Source organism: Odontesthes bonariensis, chromosome 3 (genome assembly GCF_027942865.1).
Source record: "Odontesthes bonariensis isolate fOdoBon6 chromosome 3, fOdoBon6.hap1, whole genome shotgun sequence".
Classification (NCBI taxonomy): Eukaryota; Metazoa; Chordata; class Actinopteri; order Atheriniformes; family Atherinopsidae; genus Odontesthes; species Odontesthes bonariensis.
Window position 1 is genome coordinate 15,943,183 of NC_134508.1, and position 21,474 is coordinate 15,964,656.

The 21,474-nt window shown below is 40.2% G+C and overlaps 1 protein-coding gene across 1 annotated transcript in view; it reads left to right on the top strand.

The window, feature by feature from the left end:
- The first annotated feature begins 569 nt into the window (after positions 1-569).
- The window catches only part of dnai1.2 (dynein, axonemal, intermediate chain 1, paralog 2), a 32,760-nt gene continuing 11,855 nt past the window's right edge, over positions 570-21,474 (top strand). Inside the window, exons 1-18 of the mRNA XM_075459979.1 lie at positions 570-611; positions 743-802; positions 889-984; positions 1,703-1,783; positions 3,006-3,132; positions 3,419-3,474; positions 3,633-3,779; positions 3,905-3,964; positions 4,087-4,215; positions 4,489-4,573; positions 4,649-4,766; positions 4,892-4,935; positions 5,028-5,275; positions 5,648-5,737; positions 5,954-6,041; positions 6,166-6,245; positions 8,885-9,033; positions 12,853-12,952. Of these exons, the coding sequence (XP_075316094.1) occupies positions 570-611; positions 743-802; positions 889-984; positions 1,703-1,783; positions 3,006-3,132; positions 3,419-3,474; positions 3,633-3,779; positions 3,905-3,964; positions 4,087-4,215; positions 4,489-4,573; positions 4,649-4,766; positions 4,892-4,935; positions 5,028-5,275; positions 5,648-5,737; positions 5,954-6,041; positions 6,166-6,245; positions 8,885-9,033; positions 12,853-12,952 (1,800 nt within the window). The remainder of the gene's footprint in view (positions 612-742; positions 803-888; positions 985-1,702; positions 1,784-3,005; positions 3,133-3,418; positions 3,475-3,632; positions 3,780-3,904; positions 3,965-4,086; positions 4,216-4,488; positions 4,574-4,648; positions 4,767-4,891; positions 4,936-5,027; positions 5,276-5,647; positions 5,738-5,953; positions 6,042-6,165; positions 6,246-8,884; positions 9,034-12,852; positions 12,953-21,474) is intronic.

The window sequence follows — 21,474 nt, forward strand, 5'->3', positions numbered from 1 at the left end:
CAAAATCTGTCCAATCACAGAGGAGACCATGCGGAAATGCGTTGTGAACCAATTTTACTTTTATTCATTGAAATATCAAATAAAGACATCTTCAAAGTTCGTACTTGCATTAATATCTAATTTTGGGGGGAAATAATACTGTATTTAACATGTGTTTCATACCACAAAATAGAAGGAACAGCATTAGTAATAATCAACTGTGATAAGATGTTTTACAATGTTAGGTCGGTCAGTGGCATTTAGACTTTTAACACTTTTAGAGTCATTTTTTTAAGTAAGACATGGAGCCTTACTTAAAAAAATTATGAGCTGATTAAGGGAGAATATCACGATTAAAGTTAAACAATCGTGACAAAAAAAATATAACGGGAGATCTGTTTCGTTTGGATCTTTGGCGTTCCCAACTGAGACTGGGCAAGTGGTTGCTAGGCAACCAATACACAGCAGCAAGCAGATGCGGCAGAGTGAATATTTTTTTTGTCTTTTTACAAGTTAAGAAGTTCATCTTTACGTCGATATAACATATTGGGCTAAACTGTTTAATGAAGTTTTGAAAAAATCTTGTCACAATGCCCGTGGCCAACAATAACACTGCGGCATATCCAAGAAGGGTAATTGATAACTAATTTTAGCTAGCGATACCTAGCTAACTAGCAAAGTTGCGACGCTCAAATGTAACTATTGATATTACCGTGAACTCTACAGCTAATCATTCCTATCGCTGTCATTTATTTTCACGCAGGGCCCAAATGTTCAAAGGGTACCAGGTGCAAAGTCAGTCAAAGCTCCGAGTAAGAAAAAGGTGGGTTTACTTACACACACGTCCATTTGGGAGAAAGACGAGGGCGTTTGTCATTGCAAACATGCATTCCTTCTGTGTCATTACAGGATGAGGACGAGGCCGTGGATAATGGCGAAGGTCTGGAGGAGTGGACTCATGGGAAAGTCCTCAAGCCTACAGATCAACTAGAGCTCTCTGAGACTGTAAGTCAAGGATTGGAATATGCTAGAAAAGGCCCTTTTGGCAACACATTAGTTCCACTCAGGACTGAGGCACAGAACACAGCTACAAAAAATGACTATGCCATTTTTGGTTTGTCATTCCACCTGTGAATGATGTAGGTGTTTTACATACTTTTGAATGACAATGATGTCATTTTGCCCCTATTTACGGTCATTTTATTTTTTGTTTTGGTCATTGTGTGCTATTTTGACATTCCTCTTCCTGTGTGATTGTTTTCCAACCCAGTTTTGACCGTTTTAGGTCTCTGGCCTTTATTTGTAACTTTGTATGCCTTATCATGTTCTTTTTGTTTGATTTTATATCTCTATTGTCATTTTGTATCTCTTTGGGACCATTTTGCATCAGCTGTATTCATTTACATTTCAGTTTGGTTGTTTTGCATCTCTTTGGTGTCTTATTTGTCCGATTGTGGTAATTTCCCATTTCATTTGCATATCATTTTGTGTCTCTTTCTGGATTATGTAATATGTCTGGGATAAAATCATGGGTCCCTTGAGACCTTGAGTCCCTGGGCTTTATAGGCCTGTTCTGTCCAGACAAACAGTTATTTCTCTTGTTTAAGACTAATACATGGTCTTGAGGAAATCATCCCTGACTTTATTGTGATTAAGTTTCATTATTTCATAAGTTATCGTTTCATTCATTGCCCTTACAGCCAATTTGTGTTCATATGACTAGGAGCTGAAAGAGGAAATCACAAGGATCCTGACTGCAAACAACCCACATGCTCCCCAAAATATTGTCCGCTACAACTTCAAGGTGAGAAAGTTACTGCTAGTTGTATAAAGTAACACCATTAAATTTACAAATACCATTCCCAGTAAATAAATAAAGTTTTCTAAAATGCAAAAAAATCTTAAATGTGTCATTTGTTGAAGAGTTTGAACCGTTAAGGACAAAGGAAACTAATTAATTAATTAATTACACTTTTGATACAAACTTTATTCTGCTCATCTGTCTGTGGACATCATTGTGTGATTCTCATCTTCATGGTGTATCATACATTACCATACAGATGTGGACAGGCCAGTCAAACACACGCACGTTTTTTGACTATAAAGTCACACTGTTGTAAGTGGTGCGGAATGAGCTCTGGCTTTGTTCTTCTGAACTAACCATGGACCTTTCAGGAAATATCTTCTCCTTGGTAATATCACTTGTTTCTCTGACGGTACCTTCACACATATACAAGTATTGAACCATTCAGCCATGAACACAATTGAAACCGCATACTATCTTGCTTGATTTTGCACCTTTCATGTATTACAGTATGGAAGGTCTTGGTCATTTTTGGAAAGTAAAACCTTTCCCAAAGACAAGCTGAAATGTCTTTCTGTTCATCTGAGTTAAGCCTGCACCCAGAGAACTTGACAGTGTTTCTTGTATAGAGTCAATGTATGGCTACCTCCTTGAAAAGACAGTTACACGTCTGAATGCAGCGCCCAGTTGTACTGAGTGACAATAGTTCTCCAGAGCCCGTGTGACTATACTGATGACGCTAGCACGATGGCTTCTCATGCCAGTCTCATGCGCTGTAGATGTTGAAAGACCCTTGTTCTTTAGAAATTTTAAAAAATACTTCTGTTGAACTGATGGATGATTCTCTGATGGAGTTTGGCATAAAGTGGTGAGCCACAACAAAACTAAGCCTGGAAAAACTAAGTCTTTATTGGCTGAGGTAGAGGGAGCATCTGAATGAAACCGGCTGTTAATTAAAGATTTGAAAGAGTTAAAAAGAGAACAGATGTAAGTTTTGCTTGTATCATATATATATATTATATTAAATTGAGGTGCAGCAGAATGTAATTTAAAGCAAGCCGACGTTCTTACTTTACTCTTATTATATTCATAAACACACGAGAAACCTGTCATGAGCCAGTGTTGTGTGTCTTATGTTTGAAGTGCTTTTCTTTTGGCTTACCTGCACATTACCTTGTGTGGGTAAGCTTACCTTCACATTTTTGTTTCACGCTTGTCTCAGGAACGATCCTACAAGGCAACCAGTGCTGTGGATCAGATGGCTGTTCACTTTGTGTTGGAGGGTAGCCTCCTGCATCAAGACTCAGATGAAGCTCGAAGACTGAGGGCCAAGGAGGCTCTCCCTAAAGGTAGTTATTGAGGCATGCTACACTTTAGTCTGTGTGAACAGAGCACTGTGTTACTTTGACAGATATACAAGACTGAGAATTTATTCTCTTTCACACTAACTTGTTTTTTTGTGTGTGTGTGTAGCAGGTGATCTTATGTTTTCCTCTCTGTTGTAATGCGTACTTGGAGCCACAAGATGTCACTTTCAAGTTGTACTGTGAAATTAAAGAAAAAGACAGTCTGCATTGGAAAAAGTTTTGCTTTCTGAACCATCAGGTTATGATTAGATATTTCTAATGTGCACAGTAAAAGCAGCAATTGAAACTGGAGCAGTGCCTGCAGAGGATCACACAGAAACCCCGGTAAAACATTTTACTTTCACTGAAATGAGACCCTTCTCTTGTGTTGAGCCATATATTGTGTTCCATTTAAGCAATATGTGAAAGAGGCCGAGCTATTTCTTTCTACGAAAGGCAAAAAAGTTGAACATGAACAACATTCCTTTGCTGACATTCCACAGGCTACACCTGTAGAGGATGGAGGGGAGGTAGAGGACGCTGGGGGAGAGGAAAGACCAGAAAGCGCTGCCTCCAAAACTGACAAGAAAGTCACAAATCAGTTCAACTTCAGTGAGAGGGCCTCCCAGACTCTTAATAATCCGCTGAGGGTAGGAAGGAGCAGTTTGCTCAGTGTTCTGCACAATGGTTGAGATATTTAGAATTGAAGTGCATGAGAAACACACTCTTGATGTGTAGTCAAAATAGAAATGAGGTAATTTTCCTTTTCCTTAAGGAAAGAAGCTGCCAGACTGAACCTCCACCGCGCAGCAACTTCTCTGCCACGGCTAATCAGGTACGGGAGTCCCTGGATATGTTTGACAGATATGTTCTTGGCCGTGCTTGTTTTCTCATTGCTGTGCATCAGCGAATGTTTGTGCTTGCGTGGGATGACTTCAATAACCTTTCTCCTTGCAGTGGAAGATCTACGACACTTATCTGGAAGAGCTGCAGAGGCAAGAAAAGAACAAAGAGAAGCAGAAAGCCGCACAGCTGAAGAAAGACAATGACATAAGCAAGAAGAAGCTGATGCTGATGGAAACCCAGGTACACTGTTGTTTACAGTTTACCAACTCTCCTGCATAAACGCAACATGCATTTAATATTTAAATATCATCACATTGACATATAGTGGTCAAAAATACTATTTTAACCACTGCCTAGTCCAAATGTGTTTTCTAATCTAACAAAACTACCTACTCCTGGACTGGTGACAATGTCATACCATTGTAATAAATTGCAGTAAATATCAAATTCAAAAGATGCTAGATGTTTTTGTAGAGTTTCTTCCCAATTTTCATTGTTTAACTTCGGTTACAGAGTGATGACGTCAATAAAGTTAGCAAGACGTCCAAGATCTTTGAAAGAATGGTCAATCAAAATACATTGGACGACATCGCACAAGGTAAGGTGTTCTTTTAAGTCCCAGTCTATTTTGACTATGAAACATGTTAAATGCTGTCCTCTTATGTCCCTTCAGATTTTAAATACTTTGAAGATGCCTCTGATGAGTTCAGGGACCAGGAGGGCACCCTTCTGCCTTTGTGGAAGTTTCAATATGACAAAGCCAAAAGACTTTCTGTCACTGCCCTCTGCTGGTAGGTTGATTTATCCAAACTGCAAAAAAAATCCTCTGAATGGGTTTAGTGTTTTCGTGATTGTATATCATCTCTGCTGTCACAAAAAGTGGAGAATGACTGAATGAGTAATCTGTTCTTAACAGGAATAGCAAATATCAGGACATGTTTGCTGTGGGAATGGGTTCATGTAAGTACAAAGGATATTAAGCATGGTCAATTTTATGTATTTTCTATTTTTGCATCCCCTAATCCTGTCTCTTGTGTTCCTCCCCTGAATAGATGACTTCCGTAAGCAGGGACGCGGTATGCTTGTCTTCTACTCGTTGAAGAACTCTGCTTTCCCAGAGTACCTCTACCCCACAACTTCTGGCATCCTGTGCCTTGACATACATGAGCAGCACCCCTTCTTGGTGGCAGTAGGCTTCTATGATGGCTGTGTGGCTGTCTACAATCTGAGGGAGGAAGGACAAGAACCTGTTTACAAGAGTACTGCAAAGACTGGCAAGCACACAGATCCTGTCTGGCAGGTGGGTGTGGGGCGGGGGGGGGGCATGGGGCATGGCAGAGGCAGACAGGGAGTTCAATGTCTATGTGTGTGTGCGTGCGTGTGTTGTTCTGTCGAATGTCAGCCACTTCACCTTTGATTACCTTGTGTCCATTTATGCATTTGCATTAGTTTTTTCTCTGTTTAAACGGTTTACCAAACAACTTGGTCAGAAGCGAGAAAGCATAACTCATCTTTATTAATGTGATGCCAATTTATTGAGTACTCTTATCCTAATACAGCATTTTAGATGCTACAGAATAAAGGAAATTGCACACATATATATTTTGACAAATATTAATTTGGATATTTAACTAAAAGTGTTGATTTCAGTGGGTTTTCTTATTCATTTCAGGTGCGCTGGCAGAGTGACGATATGGACAACAACCACAATTTTTATTCCGTGTCATCTGATGGCCGAGTTGTATCCTGGACACTTGTCAAGGTAAGCAAAGGGAATTTTTTTTTAATTACATATACCATTTCTGTAACGTGCACATCTATGTGTTGCTAATTACATTTGTTGATTTATTATTTATATGTGGATTTATAGATAAATGAGTCTGTGTGTTTGATCAAATTTGTAGGGTTTTTGTTGTTGTTTTCACGAGCATTTGTACTTACCTGTAGCTACATCACTGTGTTATTTGCATGGTTACAGAATGAGCTGGTCTTTACAGACATTATCAGACTGTCAATGGACAGTTCTGTCTCTGAGGGACCTGAGAGTGCACAGCTGCCAAGCATTGGTAAGGCTTACTAACTAGCTTGTCCAAGTACTACACTATTTGACAGTAATCTGATATTGATGTCAGATATGTATGTCAGACCGGTGCCTATAACAGTGTGTGTCCCGACTCCTCCTCTGTACAGCTTGTGGTACATCGTTCGACTTCCATAAACAGATTGACTATCTCTTCTTAGTTGGCACTGAGGAGGGGAAAATACACATGGTATGTATCAAGGATTTCACTATGCTGGTTTTGGCTGAATGACACCTCTAAAATGGCATCAAGCATGCTGTTGACATGGCTCACTTAGGCACTCAGAGTAACACGAGTCACAATAACTCAATAACAGAACTATCTCGACTGATTTATGACACGCTTTGTTGTGTTAATCACCAGTCATTTTACAATACAGTATGTGTGTGACATAAACCCACAATATAAAATGGCACAAACATTTCACATGTGTGAATGTTATAAAATTCAGATTATTGTATTGATTAACTTTAAACATTTCTCCCCCTCCTGCATTTTTCTCAGTGTGTTCCTTTCTTTCCTTATACACACACACACACACACACACACACAAAAACATAAAAAATGTGCAGGGTCAGCTGTAGCATATGCTTCTAATATAATGTAACATAACAAATAAAGGTTCGGACATAGAATAGAGCCAAACCTGCTCTCACAGTGTGCCCTGATTTTATACTATATATGTTTTATAGGTGCAGAATATGCCATTAATATTAATATTGATAGTTTTGTGGGCACATCATTATTATCAGACTAGTAATCCTCATTTTAGACAAAACTCGCCGGGCATGCCTGTCCTGATAACGGGAGTAAAATCTTCTCATCTACTATGTGTTCCTTAAGCCATTTGTTTAGACAAAGAAAGAAAGAAAGAAAGATACTAGAAGTTCTGTAATTTCACGATATTATAATGGGCATTTCTAAAGTGACATTAGAAACCATTTGTAACTTAGCTCTCGCACATCTGTTCTGTAAAATGGAAGCTCCTTTTTTTTTTTTTACTTCTCCGACAGATTTTTGTTGCCACAGTTGCACTATAGAGGACACATAAGCCAGAAATATTCCATTAATAGTGCTGTTATATGTGTGCGATCGTCCACATACTGTATGCAGCTGCGTGTGTCCACATGGCCCCCTTTGGCTTGACATTAAGAGTTTAATTCACGCCCTTAAGCAGACATACTCACTGTCCTTTTCAGACAGCCAACAGTTTTGAGCTGGCCCCTTCCTTCCATATTCTTTTTCTCATCATGCTTTTGATATCAAAAGGCACCGATAAGTTTGTCGTTTGAGGTTACCATACATTTATTGTTTTCATTTTGATTGATGAACTCTCTCTTACTTGGTCATAAGGAGAGTGAGGCCACGGTCCTCACATTAATTCCTGGCTTCTTTAAATGTCAGGTATCCATGAGTCCTCACACATGCCCAGGTTGTTTCGGAGACAGTTTTGGAACTCATTATAACTTATAATTAAGATCCAAACACAATCAGTAAAGCCAACTGCTGCGTGGTAATTTTGTCTGTAGTGCTGCATTCTGAGCTCTACCGTTATGACAAAAACAAGTTAAGCTGGAGCTCTATCATTGAAAGGAGTCACCTATTACTTAAATTTGTGAAAAAAATATTGAGAAAAGATCAAGTAACCCCGTTTAATATGATATACCTTTGCACATAAACAGTATTTAAGATTTATTTGCATGTGGCAACTATTGAAATACAGTATACAACTTTTTAAACCTTGATACAGCAATAGATGCATACACTGTATGCTATATTTAGATATAGTGGTCTGAAGATGCTGTAATTAGAGCGCGCTGTCTTTCCTTTTTCTGTCGCTTTACATTTATTTCTAATGAGCTCTGGGGTTTAGCGACTGGTCTGTGGTTTAGCGTCTGTCAGAGAACTTCAGTTTGACTTTGTTTGTGTTCCCTATATAATCACATGGTGTAATATGTCATTTGTTGTTGTTCATATGAGGTTGTATTGACCTGATTTTAGGGCCTGTTAAGGACTTGATCATTTTTATATTGATACCTAAAACCAAGGAATTCAAATGGAAAGTGTCGGATACTATGTCGTTCTAACTGTGAAGTACTGACCGACACATTGGCTTCAGTGGTGTAAAAGTGCCTTACACACCTGGCGGTCCAAGCCGACTTGCAGACAGACATGCACCCAGCATGTGCGATACAATATGCTCCATCTGTCACCTCAAGGTTCAGTGGCAGAGACACCTTTAGAAAGGACGAATAAACAATCTTACACCTAGCTTCAGGTGAAGAATCAAACTGTCAGTGTTTTGAAATGCAACAGCTGTCCCCAGAACCTGTGAAGCTTGTTTCACCCCAGAGTCTCTCATTGATTTATCCCTGCAATCTAAACTCTTTTCTGTAAGCAGTAAACAAACTGGATTAAAACTGTCACATGCATTGCTTTTTTCTGGCTTCATTCAAACAAGAAGTTTAACCATAAGAATTTTTCTTCAGCTATCAGTGGAAAGTTGTTCCCAGACAAATAAAGCAATTACAATAAAATGTCAACTCTTAGTTCCTCCACAAGCCAATTTAGCTCAAGTAATGTCTTTTTGTTTCTTGTTTTTCACACACACTCTCTTATCAGGAAGTCAAATTCTCTGCCTGTGAAAACATTTGTATAGTTTTTTTTCTTCTGTTGCACTGAGGGGACCTTTGTCAGTTCATTGTTGACTTTGCCGGGTTTATGTCAGCCTCGTCTTGCATGGTGTTTGTTTTTTATGTCACATTTTTGTCTTATCTTAAAAATATGAACTTCTTAGTTAAAATGTAGATTTTGCTTTTATTCCCGAGTGCTCCAAGACCTATTCAAGCCAGTTCCTGGAGACCTATGATGCCCACAGCATGGCAGTAGATGCAGTAAAGTGGAACCCCTTCCATCCAAAGGTTTTCATCTCTTGCAGCTCAGACTGGACTGTCAAGATCTGGGACCATACCATCAGGTAAGAGTCCAGTAAACTTGTTTAGGGAAAGAAATCGAGTGAATTGCATCTGCTATACACGGTACAGTTTTCACTCTAGGCACGCATGTTGTCTCACAATACGCCATAGATTTGTCATAATTTCAATATCATGTAGTATGATACTTCAGTATCGAGAAGTGTAAACGCGTCTGTGGCAAACATTTCTGATTATGTACTGCTGTGACCCTTCCCTGCTTAACCCTCTGGGGCTGACGTGATCATAGACCTCAGAGGGTTAAATGAGTTTGCTGTTGACAAAATCTGGCCGTGTCATAGTTGTTGAGGGACCATGTACTTGTTGCTGTGCTAAGGATCCCCATCTGATTTAAAAACTAAGAAAAAAAAACTCACTCAGTGCTATAGCCTTCCTTTTAAATTCAGAGTTGGGTGAAAAGAAGTTTCACATCTTTATGACCTGTATTATTGCTGTCATATACAACCCCAATTTTAAAAAGGCTGAGAGGCTGTGTAAAATGTAAAGAGGATGCAAAGATGTGCAGATCTTATAAATCCACATTTTATTCACAACAGAACACAGAAAACATATCAAATATTGAGAGTGAGACAGTTTATTGCTTCGTGGATAATTTAGTGTCATTGTGAATTTGATGGCAGCAATACGTCTCAGAAAAGTTAGAACAGGGGGATGCTTACCACCACATAGCACCCCCTCTTCTTTTAACAACTGCCTGTACGCGTCTGGGAACCGACGAGACCAGTTGCTGGAAGTTTGGGAGAGAAATGTTGTCCCATTCTTGTTTGATATATACGATTCTAGCAGCTCAACACTCATGTTGTAGTTTGTGTTTCACGATGTGCGAATGCATTTTACGTGGTGAAAGGTATGGACTGCAGGCAGGCCAGTCCAGCACCCAGACTCTGTGACGCAAAGCCTTTCCTGAAAAAGACATCACCTGACTGGGAGCATATGTTGCTCTAAAACATGTATATGTCTTCCAGCATTGATGGTGCATTTCCAGATGTGCCACTTCCATAGGTACTAATGCTCCCCCATACCATCAGAGATGCAAGCTTTTGAGTTACTTCCTGATTACAAACCGGATGGTTTCTCTCCTTTTGGTCCAGAGAATGTGGCTTCCATGATTTGACAAAAGAATTTAAAATATTGTTTGAGACTCTGCCTCTCTAAGGTTCTTTTGTAAGCCTATTAACCTAATTAGTTGCAGCATGTTCCTCCAGCTACTTTTTCAGACTTTTGTTGCACCCTCCCAACTTTTCAGAGACGTGTTGCTGCCGTGAAATGTCTTTCTTTCATCATTTGACACGTTTTCCTTGTTTTATTGTGAACAAGACATTGGTTTATGAGATTTAAGTATTTTGTTTACATTTTACACAGCATCCAGCAACTTTTTGGGGAATTAGGGTTGTAATATGTATATAAAAGAATGTTGTTTTTTTTTTTTTTTTAAATCTTATTTTGTATCGTCGAATATTTTACTTCTGTCTTATTAAAGCTGTTGTTGTTCCATCTTTTAGCTGAAGGAAACTTTAAGACACATTCACAAGTCACTTCATCTATCTGGAGAGAAAATGTTGCTGTTGGCTACAGAATAGCAACATTAGCCTCTTAATGCTGAGTCATTATGATATTAGCAACACTGGTAATGCTTTGTCTGCAAATATTTATGTACCCTCAGAGAATTAGGTACAGGGGCAATCAGCATTCCTGTAATCTGTCCATGATATTGTGCTGCATTAGTCTTTATTACCTTATACTCGTCATGGGTCCAGCATCATTTTCCTGGCTCATTTGACTCACCCACAGTGCCTCCCACATCTTGTCAGCACGGACAGCTTGACTGAATAATGATAGTAATCATTCGCTCATTATAAGAGACGCAGATTTCAAGTGTGATCTGTAACATCCTTAAGATGCTGAACTTTTTTCTTAGTTTTTTTTTCAGGAAAAATACAATTATGCTGGAGCGTCTAAAATCTTAATTTATTGCTACTGAATGATAAAGTACTGTGTGCCAGTTGTAAAGTGTAAATGATTAAACGGGGGGGGGGGGGGGGGTTGGACACTGTCTAAAGCTGAACACATTGAGCAGATGTGCAGCAGGAATGACTTCGACACTGCAATACAATGAAATACATTCAAAGTGAAGTGTTTGACTGCCAGGAGCAAAATAAAGCAGTACAGGTTGGTTTTTTTGTGAAGGCTGATACTGTGAATCCTGTTGAACAGTTTGAAAAACCTGAATCTCATAGACGAACTTCATCATTGATGAATCACAATAGCTGAGTGCTCTGTCACGCTGTTTAAAAGAATCTCTTTAAACAGTGAGTCAGACTCATTGACCTTTTATAAAGGATTTTAAACAGGTTTACACTTAACCGAAGCCAAGTTGTTTATGATGTGACATATGAACATTGAAACACACATTCAAATCTATATAATGGCAAGAGTGTTAAATGCCGCTGTTTATCATTCTGGTCTATTTCTGATGAGATTTCTGGTGAGCTTGAGAAGAGAATGCGAGAGAAGACAAAACTGTAGAGGTGGGCATATAAAGAAATGAAAGGGCTTAATTAAAAACAACTCAACAGAGAACCTAATACGGGTAGAACACAAAGCGTATACACTGGCTGGGGTGAATGAATGAGTGGATGCAGGTGAGTCATAAGAACAGGTGGTTACATTGTGGTCAAGACAAAGATAAAGGTAGCTGAGGACAATCACGGGAAACAACAGGGAAAACCAAACTCAGAAAAAGACTAGAGCCATGGTTAAAAAACTGAAAAAATAAACTGGAGCAGAACACAGGAAGCAAAACCTAAATACACAAGAAAGAACTTATAAACTAAAACCAAAATAGAACTGAAAACCCCAGAACACTCCAAAGACAGCCCAAAAACTACAGATCACGACATTCACTTCTTGTCCTTGTTATGAGAGTTGAGGAATGTACTCGGTTCAGGAAAGAAAAGGAAATTTGGGTGGTTTCTAAAGCTCTGTTCACAATAGGCATCGACATGTTGGCCGATCCACTCATCAGTGAAGAGTTCCAAGTGTGTCCGTTTGCATCTAAAATTAGATTTCATCTCAACACGTGTTTCTAGTGAACACTATCAGATCCCCGTTCCACTCTGCATTAGAAACACTTCTACACGGACAGAAAACAGGGAATCATTAGGTCCATAATTCTGTCTGCTGAATATCAATTTACATTCAGTAATCTGAACAATAGTTTTATTGATCTCTGCATTATCCAGTCATTAACACGCTTCAGACCTGCTTCAGTCACATTGATAGCAGCATTTTGGCTAACATTTCAGTATGCTTTATAACGTAATAGATGGGATTTGTGTACTGTGCCCACAGCCGTTGTGTTCAGTGTCCTCAGAGAAGTGAACACAAACACAGTATACAGGGATTTCTGTGAATGACACGTCCAGTGCGTTCGGACAGCTGTTACACAGAAGAAAAAGGATAATAATAAGAATTAAATCATTCCAAATCAATACATCACGTATAAATGACAAAGATATATCTGTTAGAGCCATGTATGTAACCCTATTACAGATTTTACATATTTCACAAGTGACTGTGTATATTGTAAAAAAAAAAAAAAAAAAAAAGGAAATATGGTTTTACAGCGAAACAGAAAAAAAGACCAAAAAAATAAGATTAAACAGTTTTTGTCCGCAGGATGCGAGGGTCTTTCTTTAAAAAGAAAGTATGATAAATCATTTATCAGATGTGTTGCAGTCAGGTAATTAGCATAAGGACAACTTCTGCATTTAATTTCCTAACAGGTCTGTGTCTTTTTGCAGGACTCCAATGTTCACCTTTGACCTGAATGCAGCTGTTGGAGATGTTGCCTGGTCTCCATACTCCTCCACTGTGTTTGCTGCTGTGACAACAGTTGGAACAGTAAGAGTCCTTCTCGGTTCTTTCGTACTTTTACAAATGATGGCATGACTTCAAGAACAGTTTTGCTGTTAAGTCATTTGGAATTTTTTGGCCCTTAGAAATCAACTTTTCAAGCAACAGTGCACGAAAGAAAGGGTTAGCTCTATCGAGTGTCCGCACCATTGCATTTTGCACCATCTGCATCCAACATGTTCTGTGCCGCATACTTATAGAAATGATTCATGATAGTTTGTTATTCTCAGAAAAACTTTATTCTATTATAAATGTGTTATTTTGTCTTTTCTATATGAATATTATTCATATGAATGTGGGAGGCAAAATAGCTTCATTTTTGCAAATTACAGCTCAGTGTTATGGTCGGTCACATAGCCAAACTTACCTGTCTGAAAAAGAAGGGCCAATTATTTCATTCATACATTTATATAATCTGCCCTGGATGTACAAGTGAAATGGGCTGAAATAAGATCACCAACATGAATATTTGGTCGTTTAAAATAGCTGGACCTGTCCACAATTTCATAACACTAAACATGACCAACCGTGCAAACGAGGGGCTGCTGTCATTCTTCAGTATAAACTCGCTTTGATTCGTAAATAACTAAAATCAGTCAGTTTTTTTAATCCATTTAAATGAAACAGATTTCTCCTGTACTTAATCATAATACGTCTCTCTGCACAACCCCCAACACATTACAGATGTTGTAAGGATGTTGTTTTTCACTTGATATAAACTTGAATGAAAAGCCAGTTTGCTATTCTGCAGGGCTGAAAGATTGCAATTATGCTATTCAACTTTAATTATAAAATTAAATGTAGAATCGTTATTCTACTAATTCCACCATGCTCATAACTGAATCCCTCAGCACTTTAACTCAACAGCAGCTTTAATATTACACAGCGGATGTGTCTATTCTTTCTTGTTACCGTGCTTTATTGAATTTGTTGTAAATCTTATTTGTCAGCGCCGACAGCGTCAGATGTGATGTTGGAGTCCTGGACCAGCACCCTTACCAATATATAGGGATTTTTGTGTCGATTATCATTATTCTCCTTTTCTTTTTTTTAAGCAGCCAGTTTTTATAAACTTACACACCTGTTCGCTGACAGTTTTCTTTGTGGTCGTGTTGTGTTGCTTTTTCATCATCAATTATTTTTGCTTTGTTTTGATAGTTGATCAAACATGAACATTTTGAACCCAAATCCAACCAGTTGCTCGTTATTCGAGCGGCCTGTGTGAGACTGTAAATATCACAGCGTGAGACGAACAGACCGGCTGGTTGTAAACATACAGCATGTTTACATGACTGCGCTCCATGGCAAAACAGTGAAGCGTGAGTGTATATTAATGTCGCCGGCTTCCTAATGAAGCTGCGCCCATTCACAATTTTTTTTTTTTCCTTCTTTTGCCAGACGAATAAATGCGTCAGATATTACGATAGAAAAAATCGTGGTCGCTTAAAGCATTTCCAGACTGCCGCCCTGCTCTAATAAAATCTTCATTATATAACCACAGCGTTATCTGACAAAATACGTGTTGACTCTACATTCAGTCTCAGACCTATAGGAAAGCTTAGCTGAAGGCTGTGACCACAGCCACCACACATCCACTGTGTGCCTAAGATAACACGACCTTCACACTTATTTACCCAAATGTGTGAAATAACAAGCATCTGCGCCATCTACCACCTGCCCCCCTCATTACTATAATCCTAATATAGTTATAGACTGAGCTGGCTCAATGCTGTGTAAGCCTCAGATTAATGGTGAGTATCCTCAGGCAATCAAGTTTGTTCAAATACTGTTTAGGCTTCCTCCTTTGGCAGTGATTTCAGCCAAAAAGTCATTTTATTGGAGGCTGTTTTGCATATCTCCACATGTTTTCTTGGTATGGCCGCAAGCTGCCCCCATCTGTTTGTCTTCACAGCCGGCGCCACACTATAAAAGTCCAGAGTTTTGTGTCTGACATGTTTCCTGTCCAGTGTGCCAAATGACGCTGGATGAGAGTGACAGTGAGGATATGAGAGCTGAGCAATTTGAGAGACAACTTATGTGATAGTGTGTGTGTGTGTGTGTGTGTGTGTGTGTGTGTGTGTGTGACGTCCTCTCCAGTGCCGGGGTTTTGTCAACACAAGTACAAGATGCACCACAGTATACCCGTAGCTCACATTTAACAGCAGAGGTTCAGTCTTAATAGGACATGCAAGTGAGGCCTTATTAGATTTCACAAAAAACTACCAAACTTTTTTATAGTGCAAAAATGGCAACTAGCATATATATGCTGTATATAATGATATCTTCTACCTTCAAACATTTTAATGGTGTCCAGTGTATAGAAAGCATGTGAAGTCTCGTGTGTATTGTGATTTATTCTCTGAAACCGAATCAAAAGCAGATTTCGGTAGCTATTAATGTTCAGAGGTCAGCCCGTTAGCATCTAACAAGCACAATATCCTTCCTGTAAAAGAAAAAAGGACAAGATTATAAAACTGTAGGGTTTTTTCATCCCAGCATGCTGACGCATCCAAAAAGATAATATAAAGGCTGAACTCTCCTTGACGTTCGATCTCAGTCATATTTTAAAGAACAACAGAATGCCAACAGCCTTCTCGCATTCATTGCATGATGTTAATTGGCATAATCTCCCCCACTATTGAAGTTTTGTTGCAGTACATTTGTCATTTTCTGTGACAATTGTCTGACAGAACTCAAGTGACTCACAACGAGTTGTGTGCTCTTTGACGTGTATTGTTGGTGACAACCTGGTTCTCTGCTACTTTTGCCACACTGCAAAATGTCAAAGGCACAATGGTGTTGGTGTTTGTGTTAGCGTGTGGGTTTCTGCGTGCTTGTGCACATGTGATCATAAGGATAATAAACTGCCTGGCAGGCTGAGGTGTGAGAATGACATACAGTTGTGTTGTGCAAAGTAATTCTCTGTGTCCCCTGTCGCGCCATCTGAGCTGACTGCGAAGGAATTAAAGTGTCTGGATGAAATAAAGAGAAGTCCGAAACTATTCACATCTTATTAGTCTTCAAATCTATGTTTACCTTCTCTGGTGCGTCTCATTTTAAGATTTTGCACGGGGACTTCCACGTATTAAATTAAATTTTTCTCATACTTAACATTCAACCCAAAGCAATAAAAACTGGCTTCACCTTCAATAATTTTGAAGTCATGGAAATAAATTGTCTTGTAATTGCACATGTACCTCAAAGGAAAAAGAAATAAAAAACCTGGGCCAAGTGTTCCCATCTGTTTGGCTCTAAATAATTTATACAGATCACAGTAGGCACAACTTTAATTTGCTGTGACCCTTAATTGGAAGAAGCCAGTTCAGAAAAGGGATGGATGGACAACTTTCATTTGAAGAGGAAATAGGAGAACGTTTTTTGGAATCTATGGAACTACCGTGATAAGGGTTACCATCAAAATAAGTTGTAAGATAAGACAGGCAGTGCATAGAATATTTCAATGCTTTATATTACCTTGCTGACAAAAAAACTGAAGTGCAGGATGGAGGTAGGACCTTATCTATTTTAACCTGAGGCTCTGTGTATTTTATGACTCTTCACAAGAAGGCGTTATTCTGTCAATTCTAGGCATTGGCCGGTTACCGGTTTCAAGGTATACCACGATATTAAACAGTCAAGGTTTCAAAACCAAAAAAAATTCTGTGATACCGTCCCTGCGGTATGAGCGTTTTTTTTTTAATGTGATTTTGTTTTTATGTGACATCTCGTCAGACAGAAAGTGGAGGTCCCTCACGCCGCATGCAGCTGCAGCGTAGTGCCCATGGATGTATTATAAATGGATACGGCGCCGCCTCTCAAGGCTCTAGCATGGTTGCCGCGTCTGCTAGCGCGAGCGGTGTTGATGATGTCACGATTTCGTGCCCGCAAAATATAGTGGCGCAAATCGATGCGCCAGTCGTTGCAATTTTCTCCGTCACAGAGGTGGCGCTGCTACGTTAAGGTTACCACTACTGTACAACCACGAAAGTGGAGAAGAAAACAATGAAGAGGAGGAATACTGTCATTAATTATACTGCTGCAGTATTCGGATAATTTAAATTTTTTAATTCAGTTAAAAGAGGTGAAGGTCTGAAGCCCCCGGCATCACCACTTTTTGAGTCTCTGCCCTCTTCTTTGCCTTCACGTATCTGTCCCTTAGCTTCTTCCACACATTCTTACAGAACTCTCCCTCTTTCCCCAAAGTTCTGCCAATCTCTGTGCACCAGTTTTGGGAGTTTACGTGCTCCCTGTGCTGTTTCACTGCAGTTTCGTACAGCTGCCTGTACAAACGCACCTCCTGACTGAGCCTGGTCCATCCGGTTTGTCGTTCTCGGCGCAGCCAAGTTACAAAAATCGGCTGGTGCACGACAACGCGATGCGCCGTCTTTTCAAGGCAAGCACCAGGCCTGAAACGTCATTTTGACGTCACGGTCCGCCACCGCCGTGACAGACGCATCAACTGTAAGGCTAGGCGTCCACTATTCCGGCACGTCAACGTAACTCGCCAGATTGGATGCCTAGTTGTCGCCGTGTTGCTACTACAGTGGGTGTGTGGGGCGTGTATGGCTCCGGGGGAAAGTAAATAACTTGTGATTTTAACCAACCGAAGTTTCTCCCTCTAAAAATTTGAGTTTTGGAGGGAAATTAATGTGTAGGCTATAAATCGTCAGCAATGGAACATTATTTCATATTGTACCATGGATCCGGATCTGCGAGCGAGGAGAGCTGCTGTGCTGCTGCGACACAGGAGAACACATGATCTACTGTCATTGGATAACGCACTCCGTCTGCCGTGGCAAATTTGCATAAAGTCCGGCCGAGCCCAACTTTTTGACGTGCCGCAGGTCCGCCGCTCGCCGTGCCGGAATCCCAGCATGCTTTGCGAGCACGGCGACAACGATCGGCCGGATTTCATTGAAAATGAATTGAATGCGTTGGATACGGCTTGACGTGCCGGAATAGTGGACGCCTACCGTAACTCCAGCTTCAGCCGGCACGTCGTTTTTTTTTTTTTTTTTTTTTTTTTTTTTTCCCCAGTTAGCCACTCGTGGTATTGCAACAAAAAATCCCTGTGGCCCAAAAAGCATTTTTCCCATAGACCGCAATAGTAAAAGAGATGCCTGTAAAACTGTTCACAGGACGCCTCCAGCTGAAACCGCCGTTATTTACTAATCTTTGTATTCTATATTTGTAAGTCATGGACTTTTTATCCATCAAAAAGTTTTCTAACAGCCAGAAAAGCCCCAGAAAAGTCTCTTTTCCCAGCGTGACGTCATAGCTGTGTACGCGCAACTGTGATGTGTACGTACGTGCACGTCCTCATCGCCCCGGGGCATGATGGGAGGCCCCAAAGCATCATGGGGGGGGGGACTCTACTGCGCATGCTCTATGGGCCGCATAACGCGGAAGTAAACCCGGAAGTCAGAAACGTTTTCGGCGTATGCGCCAGGTGAGCAACTCCATTGAAATCAACGGCGGCCATTTTGCAGTCCATTATCCAGTTAATATAATACATCCATGGTAGTGCCCCTCCCCCCGACCACCTCCGCTTGCTGTGAGTGACAAGCAGGCAGCTCTTCAGGCTGTATGATGGCTGAAATCAAATCAAAATCAAATCAAATTTATTTGTATAGCACATTTCATGTACAAACAATTCAAAGTGCTTTACATAAAATAAAATCATTGCAGCAGGGAGTGTACGAAGCATTAAAAATACATAAAAGAATATAAAGAGAAACAAATAAAATAATTTAAATGAATTTAAAAACAAGCAAAAGTCTAGATAAGTTAAAAGATATTTCATGCATAGACACATGAGAACAGAAATGTCTTTAACCTTGATTTAAAAATGTCTACATTTGGTGAAAGTTTAATCTCCACTGGCAGTTTGTTCCACTTGTTTGCAGCATAACAGCTAAATGCTGCTTCTCCATGTTTATTCTGGACTGGACCAGCTGACCTGAGTCCTTGGATCTAAGAGCTCTGCTGGGTTTATATTCACTGAACATATGACAGATGTATTTTGGGCCTAAACCGTTCTGGGATTTGTAAACCATCAGCAGGCTTTTAAAATCTATTCTGTGACTGACTGGAAGCCAGTGTAAAGATTTTAAAACTGGTGTGATGTGTTCAGTTCTCTTAGTCCGGGTTAAAACTCCAGCAGCAGCGTTCTGGATGAGCTGCAGATGTTTTATGCTCTTTTTGGGAAGTCCAGTTAAAAGAGCGTTACAGTAATCGAGTCTACTGGAGATGAATGCATGGAAGGTGAATGCTGAAGGGGGCGAGCCTTTTTCCCCCGTCTATTTTTTTGGTTGCCGCGTAGTCGTGCACCAGTCAAAATTTGTATCTTGGCACGCGCGGAAAACGACAAACAGGATGGACCAATTCGAATCCAGACTCAGCGAAGAAGTGCGGTACAGGCACCTGTACGATACTGCACTGCAAGGGCGTAATTTTGGGTAGGGACGCTAGGGTCACGTCCCTACCCAAAATTCAGCCCGCTACTGTGTAATCACGACCAATACAACCGTTGTCCTCCATTATTATGGCACATAAAGGGTTAAATGTATGTGACAGCTCGAAACCCCCCCCTCTTTCATGTCGATATCCTTGTCTGATTAGCTACCCGTTTCTCGCTACACTTGGTTGGCTATCCCAGTTGTCACTCCACCCCCCACCCCCCACCCCCCGTCGTCTCTCTCTCTCTTGACATTGGTAATGGATGACAGACCCCTTCCCAAGAAACGAGACATTCGTTCATTCTTCACAGTCAGGAATGTAAGTGCAGGGTCTCTGTCAAGTTTTAACTAAGGAAAATCCCTTTCATGAATGGAAACCCTTCGTAAAAGCATTTAGGCTTCTTCTGCTCTTTAGGCACTAGGCAGGTTTTAGCAACGTGACAGGGCGCATCGTTAGAGCTAGGCTGCTGCACAGTTGCAGGGACTTTTAGGACGGAGCGGGCGGACACAACAGACAGACAAAGGGGAATCGATTCATTCACGAACGTCATCACAACATTAGCAGATACGGTCATTGCAATAGCCTAAATATCCATCCTCCATTAATTCAATTAAAACGAGTAGACAAATCATGAAAATTACAGAATGTACTGTATTATGCACTGTTTCACCGCTACAGCCCCAAACATCCTTTATAATAGAATAAAGTTGAGAACTAGTGGTGGGCATAGATTAATTTTTTTAATCTAGATTAATCTCACTGAAATCTTGAAATTAATCTAGATTAAAATGGCTCATTCAGAATATGCGTGCTACCCAAGTAATGACTAAAAAAATCAGTCTTTGAGATAGGGTTTCTTAATACAGGGGGTGCATTAAACCAGGGGCTCATTTCCTGTTTCCAAAACCCATCACTGATTGCTTGAGAAAACTGTTCTACTTTGATATTTGGTGAAGAAAAAAAAACATGCTCAATAAAATTTACTTGTGTTAAACGGTTTATTCAGTTAAACATGAAAATTAGTACGGTACAAGGTTTACATCAGTAGCTTTTTGTTAATCAGTTCAAGCGCTACTTTTCCTTCTTCCACCAGTCACTTAGGCAGACCTACGGAAGAGTATTAGGGCCAGGCATAAGAAAAAATAATAATATTTTGCCTGTCGAGATTAAAGTCGACATGTCGAGAATAAAGTCGAATTTTCGAGAAAAAAGTCAACTCCTCTGGTCCATCATCTAATTACTTTATTTTCGACATTTCGACTTTATTCTCGACATTTCGACTTTATTCTCGACATTTGGACTTTATTCTCGACAGGCAAAATATAAAATATTTTTTCTTGTACCTGGTCCTAATACTCTTCCGTACAGACCAGCTTATTCACATGCATGGCTCCAGCAGTTTCTCTAGCTTCGCCAACTTCTCATATTCAGCACTTGTTGGGAGGGCCAGATGGTGCTGCTGTTGAGATAGCGTTGTGTGCAGTGCGTCTCTGTTGCGCCTCACGCGCTTGATCATCTCGAGGGTGGAATTCCACCGTGTTGGAACATCTTGCACGAGCGGCTCCTGAACTTGCCCAAGGGAGGTTTGCTGGACTTTCAGCTCGTCTGCGTTGGCCGGACTGTGTTTGAAATGTCCCACCATTTGATGACACTTGGCAAGTGCAGCATCAAACCCCCTTCTCGCAGTGACATTACAATCGTTCTCTGTACAACATGTGCAACACACGGCAGATGCTCGAAGGGCAGTATCCTCCCTGCGGCCACCATATTAGGAGCGCTGTCTGTTCCAACAGAGCAGATTTTGTCAACTATCCCCCACAGATTAGCGACCTCCATAAACTGCCAGTTCCCAACCCAACTTTGAGAATAGATTAACAGCGATATTTTTTATATCGCCCGATAAGACTCTCAAATTATCACAGCACGTTAACGCCGATAACGGCCCACCACTATTGAGAACTCTCTGAAGTTGCCTCCTTGACTTTCATTATATGAGTTACATTACATAACACTTAGCTGACTTTTTTTATCCAAAGCGACTTATAAGAACA